This window comes from Pteropus vampyrus, unplaced genomic scaffold, assembly GCF_000151845.1.
Source record: "Pteropus vampyrus isolate Shadow unplaced genomic scaffold, Pvam_2.0 Scaffold38, whole genome shotgun sequence".
Taxonomy (NCBI): domain Eukaryota; kingdom Metazoa; phylum Chordata; class Mammalia; order Chiroptera; family Pteropodidae; genus Pteropus; species Pteropus vampyrus.
Window position 1 is genome coordinate 4,025,628 of NW_011888819.1, and position 11,043 is coordinate 4,036,670.

Consider the following 11,043-nt stretch of genomic DNA (forward strand, 5'->3'; position numbering starts at 1 on the left):
CTCTCACTTTTACTATTGTCTTTGTTAGTTTTTACTTGTTCTTTAGGGTGATTTGCTAAATCCTCTAGGTCTGCCATTTCAGCATGAGGATGTCATAGTCAGTTCTTACTGAACCTTTCCTTGTGATTGATTATGATTTGAAGAATGACCTCTAGCATGTTAAAATTGGCTATTTAAGGAAAGAAACATAATCTACAGGAAAGTGTGGCAGGTTTTTGCTTCCCGTTATAATAATGGTAATGATTAAGGAGGAGAAAATAGGAAGAATACCATAGTCAGTGCTTAAGTCTTTTTTTCTTAAGTGCCAAACAAAACCACTGTTCAATATGGTATCTTTTCCTCCTACTCTAGTCTACGTTTATAACCATTTAACCTCATTAGTACTGCCTAACATTTTATGTATTTGTTTTCTTTAAAACCTATGTAAAAACTCAGCCCCTTTTATTTTAACTTTACTAACTTAGTTAATTCATAGTAAATCTTTTCTTTTCAAGGCACATTTTACAGTATGGGATAAGCTATTGGAAAGATCTCGGAAAATGGTAAGTGTTTTTGACAGTTAATGAGTACTTTTCTACAAAGAAATTTTCCTTGAAATTAATAACAAAAAAAGAAAAAGAGAGGAAAGAGAAAGAAGAAAAGTATTTAGTTGTCTCAATAGCTAAAGCAATTTTGTGGTTGTTGTCATATTTCAGCAAGAGAAAAATTGTAATTTGGTAATTCTCTTTTATTTGTTAATATTATGCAAATGATACTGTAGAACTTGAAGAAATATAAGAATATTACTATATAGTAGTAATAGTTCTTAAAGGTTGCAATGGTGTTAATTAGTTCTTATAATTTTTTGTATACTTCATGAACATTTAAAGGATTAAGATTCGTCAGATGTATTTTAAAGCTGCCTTGCCTGTTGACATATTAAATGTGGAAATGTCCTGAAAAGTCAAATTTAAATACTTGTGATTTTGTAGTTTATTCTGTGTCATTAGCATTTAGATTTCATAAGTAGGAATGGTTATATTTCTTAACCACAACTATCCCTGTTCACTCTTTCATATACTAAGTGTTCATCTTTTACTTAAAGTATCTGATGGCTCTCCTGTGTAATCCAGCTGCATGAACCTTTCCTAGTTACCCTAATTTTCCGCTCTAGTCAGGCTTGGAAGCACACTAATCAGCTGTGTCAAACTTATTTCCAAGTTTATTTATTTATTTATGACAGTTCTTTCATTGGGACTCCATTTCCCATTCTCCTGTGTACTTACATCCTATTTATTCTTTGGTACCTTGCCCAAATCTCACCTTTTCCATGAAACGTTCTCAAAGTAATTTCTTGTCAAGTATCCATTCGTATCATTTCCACTTGATTATATACCTCCTCGTATTGTTTTCTGATTGTTTTTGCTAGTATGTTTACATTCAATCTGTTAAATCATTCAGGATTTGTTATATATGTGTAACTCCCAATTTTGAACCCAACATTTAGCACATGGGGTGAGGGGCTTTACCCAATAAATATTTATTGATTTTTTTAATGATAATATATAAACCTAGTTTGTATTAATTAATTTACAGGTAGAATTTATTGTTTAGGTATTACTTAGCCATAATGGTCTTATGTAAAGTTTATGTAATTTTCTTTTTTTTCCTATGAGATGAATGTATATTTGAATAGGTGGAGTAACTTTATTTCTTTGGTTGGTCACAATGTTAGATGAAGACTAGAGAAGAAATGAGTGTATAGGAAATCGTTTGGAGAAATTCAGGAAGCAATGATAACTGAATACTTTAAAGCAAGGAACAATGCAGAAAAATTATAGAGACAGTAACCTAGAATATCTCATAGAAATCAGCAAGTAGCTGTTTTTGAAATATTTATTCTGGTCCAGATTTTTTTCTTCCACCATCCATTTTTCTTGTCTAAAGAGAGTAGGTTAAACGTATGGTTCATTGATTAAACCAGCACAGACTTATTGAGTGTTTTGTGACAGGAGCAGTAGGTACAAAAATGAATAAAACCTATTTACTGTCCTCAAGAAAGTTAATTTAATGGGATAGCTAGACATAAGCAGACACTTCGGGTGTACCTGTGGGTCTGGTGTATAGAGGGGTAAGACCCAAACCAAGCTGGGGTTTGGATAAGGAAGGTTCCCAGGAATTCGTGTCTCTTAAGCTGATTTTAAAGGATGAATAAAAGTGGGCCAGGCCTATAATTTACTGGGGGATGGGTTGGGGGTTTTCTCAGAGGAAGCTACTTGCATAGGGATATAGAGGAAAGTATGGTAAATGTAAAATGAATCTGAATGTACAGTCACATGTAGGGTGGGTGATGAATCCAAAGAAGTTTGTTGTAAATAGAGTATGAGGGACTCATCTTCTATGATGTAGAATTTGCATTCCCCTCCTGAAGGTGATTGGAGAATTTTAACAAGGAAGTGACCTATTGGGCAGCTTATTCCTGTTTAAAAGCTCATTCTGGGGGCAGTGTGGACGATAGCTGCAACTTAGGCCAGCACGCTTATTAAGGGGGGTAGGAGGTGATGAGATTCTAAAGTTCAAGCATGATGGTGAGAATGGCTGTGAGGTAGACTTGGTAAGACAGCTGATTGAATATGTGGATTCTCTAATGCCAGGTATGAGCAGCCGGGTAGAGCTCTTCACTGAAATAGATAATGCAGGAGGTGGAGCAGGTTTTGGGGTGATGAGGAATACAAATTAGCCTGTTTGTGTGATATGTCTGAGTAACGTAGAACAGAAATATGGACATATAGAGATCTATTTGTATTAAGCCTATAATGTACTATGTTCGAAATAGAATTATACTTTCCAGCAAAATGATTTAAAAAACCTTGTTGTAGCACTGCACATATTTTTCTTAATACTTATGATTTCATTTTATAGATAAAAAATAAAATGAGAGAAGCTTGAGAAGCCTGGATAAATGCCTCAGATTATATTTTTAATGGAATTACTGTACTTGATAATTTATATAGAGAACTTAGCCTTATGAATTTTCTTCTCTTTCTACTTAACTTTCAATAATAATTATTATTGAAGGAGAAAGAGAGTTATTATAAGAGAAGGACTATGGAATGATTTTGAATGATGAGTAGAGGGTAAAACTGTTTATTAGAAAAGTAAAGCTATTCATGTTTTTACAGGTAACTGAAGATCAAATTAAACCTACAGAGGGAAGTGCGTCTACTTAGTATCTTCCTAAAATTTAAACATGTATAGTAAATTAAAATAAAAGTTTTCTATGTAGTGTTTGCGTGTGCTTATCTTTTTCTTCCTAAGATTTATGTTAATGTTTCTTTCTTTCTCTAAAGGGTAAAACAACTTTTGTCATTCACAATAAAAATTTCACACAGAAACAACCCTATCCTCTCCTGCTCCCTAGATGTAACACTTTAGCATATTTTCCCCTTTTAGTCTTGTACATGTGTAAACATATATGTACAATTACAAATATAATCTTTTAAGAACATAAATAGGATCATATTAGTTGTTTTCATTTTTCACCATGTTAAAGTGAGACATTAAACATCCTTGTGTGAAAGTGGCAAGTGTTTTGTGGATAAACTGAGTATTTACTGAGTTAACTGAATGTTTCCTGTATGCTGGCCATTGTGATAAGCCTTTCATATGAAACCTCTTATTTAATCCTTACAACAGCCTGTTGAGAAGGTGTTTTCATTTGGTAAACAAAGAAACAGCGCAGAACTGGCAAATAGCAAAGCTGAAATTTGGACCCAGATAACTTCACTCACATGCTCTTATGTACTACTCTGCACTGCTCACATATAGGTAATTTTGTAGGAATAAATTTCTGGTAGTGGAATTGTTGACAGATGCTACCTGATCCTAGTCTCTAAAAGGTTTTGCCAAATGACAGTCCCAACAATAGTGTCTGAGAGTGCCTGTTTCCCCATGCATTAGACAAGTCTAGTTTTTAAAAAACACTTTGCCAAAAAATTTCTTCCCGTTCTAGTCTGAGCGTTTCGTTTCTGGGCTTGGTGCACAAGTTTCATCTGAAGATTTGTTTCTTCACCTAGAGTAGGATTGTTTACCTAGAGTCCATATCATCCTGTTCATGGATTAACTTTCTCATGTGCTAGAGCCCATAGTCAGTTCCATCTTAAGAAGAAGTGTTGAAGAGGTGAGCCCTTTTATGCTAAAGTAGCTTTGTTTTGTAACTTGTATTTGATCAGCTTTTTGGCTAGATATAGAATTCTAGATTGAAATATAATTTTCTATTAAGACTTTGAAAGTAACTCAGTTATCTTCTGGCATCGGTTGTCCTTAATGAGAAGTCTGATACCAGTTTGATTTTTATAGCCTGTTCTTTGCAAGCCTGCCTTCTTCCCCACCTCCCATCCTGCCACACACACTTGTATATACTATGGACACTCAGAACCTTCTTATTCTTAGTGTTATAAAACACTAAAATTTTATTATATATATCTAGATATTCAGTTATTCTTGGTACTTTCAATTTTGACATCTCTCTTGAGCTCTAGGAAACTTTTTCTTTTTTAAAAAAATATTTATTGCTTTTTCTTTTTCTCTGTCTCTTTAACACAGTTTAGTTGGGTTTTGGATCTTCTGTATTGGTCTTATGTATTTTTCTCCTCTCATTTTTCTTGCATTTATATTCTACTCTTTTAAATTGAACTTCTTATTTGTCAAGCATAGTTTACTTGTTGAAAGCTCTTCTGCTTGTCCATAATATCCACAGTATATCTTTGTGATCTTTCTAAAGATACTAAAATAATTATATTCATTTGTTCATTCATTTCCTAGGCCCTGGATTATTTTTTTTACTCTAGTGACAGATTTTTTGCTTATTGTAGCCTTTCATGTTTTAGGCAGATTTGGCTGCTCTAAGGATGAAGCTGGCTATTATGATGAGGATTTTATAAATGCTAGAATGAAGAGATGGTCAGTCTTGGCAATCAATTTCTATACTGACTGCTGTCATTCTTCCACTTATTTTATAAGAGATCCCTCCAACATTTTAACTGGTGGCAAATACCTGGATTCAGACCCTTCTGTATTTGAAGATAGGGGATATGGAGTACAGGTCAACTGTTTGTGTATGGACCTTTCACTAACCGCTTTCTTTTTAGCCCCTTTTTCTGTCTTTTGTATTCTACCACCTCTGAGCTTCTCTAGGCCCTGCTGGGCAGATCTCCCCTCCACATGCATTCTGGGTGGTGATATCCTCTGCTGTTGCATTGGTCACTTTACTTTCCATCTTCTAGAAATTGGTCGAAATTTCTGCTGCTGCCTTCCTCTTCTAGTCCCTTTCTTGTTTGTGGATTTATACTTTGAATTTTTTTCTTGAAAAAATTCTGAAATATTTTGAGTGTACCAATAAGAAAACAAACCTTTATTTGAGTGTATATTTTTCATGCTTTTTGTCACCTTGCACTGCTTGCACACATGGCCACTGGTGACTTCTCACTTTATGGATCTTAATCTCACCAGGTGGAAAACTGAAAGCTAATTTCCTAAATTTCCTTGTAGCTAGGGCTCAGAGGCTTACTGATTACCCGTGTGACACTGTGAAAACAGGGGCACATGGGATCTTTTTTTTTTTTTGCTGAGGGGAACAGTGACATTATTTCATCAGTGTCTGTCAATGGTTGATTTTTAATTTCTGCTATTAATGTTTCACCCAGTAAGCTTTTACATACATGATTCTACATGTGTACTAGTAGATCTGTAATATAAATTCTTATAGGTGGTCCTATATATATTTTAAGTATTGATAAGTATCCTTTAAAAACAAATTTATTCAACGAGCAGATTTTAGATTTCATATATGGGTAAATTTATTGAAAGAAAGGGAAAATATTTAGTTTTAGGGGAATCCTCTACTGAAATGTTATTTCTAAGGGCTCTGGAAGTTGGGTATTATTATGGCAAGCCTGCCTGTGGAGATAAAAAGGAAAAATTTTCATATTTTTACACTGTATGTAAAACTTTTATTGAGCCTTGCCTAAGGTCATGTAGCTGGTATATGGTGATTTGAACTCAGCAGTCTGGTTTCAGAATCCTTGCTCTTGAATCATGGGATTTCTTAAAAGTGAATATGGAGACTGCCTTCTTGATCTGCAGAATTTAGGAAAAGCCAAGTTGATGCTTTGGCTTTCTGATGAGTTCATACAAGCCAACTGAAAAACAGTCCCGTGAGCCGGGACAAACACGCATGCTAGGCACAGAGTCTCCATATCAGAACAAGCTGTGTTTCCAGAGTCAGTGGGGACTTAGATACATTTTCCCATTCCACTTAAGCAACTGTAAGCAATGCCCTGAGCCAAGCAGAATACAGAAAAGTTTAAAATTATATATCTTACAGGAGCTCATGATGTACAAGAAAGGACAACATATACCCAAATAACAAATATGGAGCTAACTGTGCAGCTAGCACTGTACTTTCATAGGAGAGCTAGCACTGTACTTTGGGAGAACTGAGGAGAAAGATCACTTCTGGGTGTGGCCCTTTTCCGAATTCATTTCCCGTATGCTCGGCATGGGCTAAGGGATCAAAAGTTGCTCGGCTGTCAGCATTTGGGAAAGGGTAGGATTTTCCTAAGTGGATACTTGGGTATAATGTTTGGTGAAGCCTTGGCATCATGGGGTGAGAGGGTAAGATAGAATGACAGTGATATTTCATGATTGTTTCATTAATCAGCCTACTCTGCACAGCAGGAACTGGCACTCAATCCCTTCTCACTGACCTTCCCTAACTGTTGCTCTAAGCAACAGCTGATAGTTTGGGCCTTTATAGTACAAGATCACTGAGTGGTTGTAGCTGGTGGTAGAACACAGGGTGACTGGTTTCAGTGGGGGATTTTCATGTTGGGTAGATTTTGAGATGGTTAGGATATTTTTGGTGGGGAGGGATAATGGAACCTGAAATTTAATTACTGCTGTCTTCCAAAAAGCAGCATTATCCCTAGTTGCCATATCAACAGTAGTACTAGGTATAAACCAGTTTGTCCGAGTTGGTTTTTGAACCACTTATATCTGTATCACTCGGTTAGCCTGATAAAAGGCAGTTTCCTGAACTCCATTACAGAATCAGAATCTCTGGACGTGGGAGCCTGCGAACCTGTATCTTGACAAGTTTCTAAAGTGAGAATAACTACTCTAGCTCTTCAGTTATATGTAGAGCTTTTCAAGCTTTGTTTGCTATAATGAACTTTTATTTGCCAAAAATCACTTCTTTGAGCCTATTGGTATAAAGTGAAATGTTCATTGTCTTCATTTCTCTTTTTACAGCTGGACTTGGAATAATAATGTTGTATTAAGTTAGTAGACATTTGAGTGGGATAAGAATGTGTAAGATGGTGTATCGACCCTCAAGGTTATCACTTCCTCTAATCATTCATACACCAAAACAAATTATGATGCAGTATGTTAAGTGCTAGTGAACTGGAAAATTACTGAGCACTGCAGGAAGGGGGGAAGAGTGATCGAAGTTAGAGAAGACATCATTGGGATGATATTTGAGAAATCCACCTCAAATCCTTTTCTTAGGTGGTTAGGAATGCATGTGTTAGCCAGGTGGAGACTAATACTGGAACACATATTTGTTAAGACACAATAGTAACAAGAAAGAAGAATTCCCTTTATGCGAACGTCATTTCCTTATTGATATCGCTGTGACAGAATTTGAAATCTAAAGTGGGAAGCTGAATACTTACATGCAAATTTTAAATGTTGGTTTCATTATTTTCTAGTCATTATTGGTTGAGAATCACATAATGGGTCAGCTTTTTTTGAGTGCTTCCCATTTATGGACTCTATTTTCTTCAATCTCCTTTTTCTCTTCAAGCTTTCCTGCTTTGAGATATTGGTCATCTTCTAGTTTAAGAAAATTTTCAATTTTCCATGTTTTCTGTATATTCGTCAGTCCCCTGAACCACACTTTTTTTCTCTTATTCTATTTTTTTACTTTTTTTTTTTTTTAAGCTACTGGGTCTATCTAGCTGCTGACAGTGAATAGGAAAGGCCTGGTCTCTCATTCAGCAAGTTTCTGGAGAAGTAGGTCGGATCCTAGAGAACCTCCCTGACATTCAATTTTTTCAAAGAAACCATGTCCTGCATAATTTAGTGCCTCAATTCAGCATTCTGTGTACAAAATTGGGTTCTTTTTACCTTTTCTACCACAGAATCCACTTTTCCTTCAATCACCCTTTGTCACTTCAAAACACACACACGCATGCAGGCATACACGCTCACATTCACACTTCTTTGCTACTTAACCCTTCCCCCAAGCCAAACCCAGACTTATGCTCCAAGAATTTTTGGAATGACTGAGGCTATTGGTCAGGAGTCGTCGTCTAAGACCAGATCAGGAGCTAGAAGCCTAGGAAAGGTGGGCGTCAGAGAAAACCAAGTGATCCTGGCAGCATCTAGGTTCCCTGGGTCGTCATCCCATGGGATTATGGATAATCTGCTATGGTAGATCATTTGATTTAGATGACTGAAATAGACATAATGAACATGGTTTTAAAGGTAGTGTTTAACCCTTAATGCATAATAGGTATCGTGCTCTTTATAGGCACTATTTTATTTAAGCCTACCATCCTTATGAAGCATATTCATCATTTTACTGGTGAGGAAATTGAGGCTTAGAGAGATTAAGTAACTCAAGTTTCATGTAGTGTAGTCTAGTACTCTTCAAATAATGCATTCCACGGCACAGTTTTTCTTAAACTTCCTTTTTGATGGTCATAGCTTTTCATTGTAACAGCAGAAAGGCAATACTAGATTAGTCTGTTCCAGGCCTGACATTCTGGGACTTTGTGGCTTTATGCAGCAAGTGGGATTCTGAAGAATTGGGACTCAAAACAAGGACTCTTCTTATAGATAAACAGTATATATAAAATGAATAGTCTGAAGAAACACCCTTGAATGTGACACATATACCTGGGGCTCCATGGGGCTCCATGGAGCCAGATGTCCATTCCAAAGGTTAAGAAGAGAATCTATCCTGGCAGCACACACAACTTGAACACAAAGCGGGGCTGGGCCAAGGGAGTACCCTCAGTAAGCGGACTATGTCCTAGGAGTCGGAAATGTTACCCTTAGGATTCTCGCAATTTTCCCCCATCGTCTTGTGTGTGTCTGTGTCTGTGTAAACAACTTCTGAAATTAGATTGTACCTCGCAAAAGAAAAAGTCCAAAAAAAAGTTATTTTAAATAGCTAAAGACTCAAGAGATTTATTTGGTTATAGTGCATAACTTTGACGAATGTGAATAAGAGTTGCTAATACAAGCATACACTAAGTATGCTAACAATTACAATTGGTTATTTGTAAGTGATATAGTTAATTATGGAGAAAAATTGCATAGAGGTCCAAACCTTAAAAATTCTATCAAATCACTAGCTTTTTTCTAACAGAGTGGGAGGAACTGTTCTTGGATTATTTTACTATAACATTAAGGAAGCACTTTATATTTTACAAAGTTCTCTATCTTATGTATGCCTCTCACTAACTATGTAAAGTATTAGCCCCATTCTGTGGATTAGAAACAGGCTTGGAGAAGAAAAGTGGATTTCTGACCCAATGGGTCTGAGAATTATGTGGCTAAGCTATTAAACCTAGGTTTGGGATCTAATTTCAAATATAGAATTTTTACAATTAAATCTTTGTATTTTATAGGAAAAAGATAGGGAGTTGGCTCTCAGACATCATTTACCATTCTACTTGTTAAAAAGCATTTCATTTTTTAAATACAAATTCAATGTGATAGCCTTTCAATTCCCCCTTAAGATTCAAATATAAGTATTATTATTTTTTTAAATTTATTTTTCAATGATAGTTGACATACAATATTATATTAATTTCAAGTATACAACATAGTGATTAGACATATACCTTACGAAGTGATCACGGTAAGTCTAGTACCCATAGTTATTACAATGTTATCGACTATATTCCCTAAGCTGTACTTTACATTCCTGTGACTATTTTTATAGCTTGCAATTTGTATAACATATTAATTTCAAACTGAAGTTGTGTAAATAGAAAATTATTACATAGTGGAAATAACAATTGCTAAATCTTTTTTAAAATGTTGCTAGATAATCTATGATGTAACTGGAGGATAGTAGTCCTAATTTCTAACAAGAAAGATATTCTAGAAATTTGTTTCAAAATGTATTTAGTCTGTATGTCTTCCAGTCTAATCATTAAAAGTGCTTGTAAACAATTATAATTAACAAACCATAACTTAGAATTAAAAATGACATGAATACATTTTCCTTTAAACATAAAAACAGAAATGTGGACTTGAAGATTAAAGTAAAAATGTTTGCATTCAGAATACCGCTGATAAATCTTTTAAATGACCTGACTCTTAAAACTTAATTTAAGGTAGAACATCCCAGGGGCCAGATTATGATTAACAAATTAAAAAATAATAAAGCCTGAAGTCTAAGTTTATCCAGCAGGGCGACTCATGCTTCTTTGTCATCCTCCCACGGCAGCCATTTGTTCCATGTAAATGCTAGTAACAGGCATCATACCCTGTTAATGCTAACATGTAGGAGTCAGTCGGAGGTAAAACCCCTATCACGATTAGCATTAACAGCATACCGCCTACAGCGCACCTCCAGCATTCAGAGGATGAGGCACAAAGAATTTAAACCACAGATTTCCCCTTCCTGGTTTGCGCCACCTGCAAGACAGAGAAATGGTTGTGTATGTACTTGCAGTTATAAAGTTGGATAGAATAGAAATCTGAAAGCAAAAATGTGTTTTCTTTTTAAATGAAAGAGCTCATTAAATCCTAGGAAGTAATTTGTTGAAAAGGGTAAGAAAACTGGCAATTTGATAACATTTTTACCTTTCAATGTAAAGACTCTTTAAATATATGTTTTAAATTCTGTAGTTCTGAATTATTTACACATATATATATCATCTTTACAACAAAAACAACACCACTCTTTAAAGTTCCCAAATACTAAAATGCAAAGGGGGAGTCGTTGAGTTCTGACACAGTACTATCTTTTCTGATTTATAA

At 35.3% G+C, this 11,043-nt stretch overlaps 1 protein-coding gene across 3 annotated transcripts in view; it reads left to right on the top strand.

Annotated features, from left to right (window-relative positions):
* Positions 1-11,043, top strand: part of MRPL39 (mitochondrial ribosomal protein L39) — a 35,323-nt gene that overhangs the window by 15,024 nt on the left and 9,256 nt on the right. For 2 of the 3 annotated variants that reach the window (XM_023529520.1, XM_011358218.2), the window contains exons 9-10: positions 495-542; positions 3,162-3,267. In XM_023529520.1, coding sequence (XP_023385288.1) covers positions 495-542; positions 3,162-3,209 — 96 coding nt within the window. In that variant the 3' untranslated portion in view covers positions 3,210-3,267. Of the gene's footprint in view, positions 1-494; positions 543-3,161; positions 3,268-11,043 lie in introns of those variants that run through there. The other variant, XR_002779845.1, reaches the window with a different exon arrangement.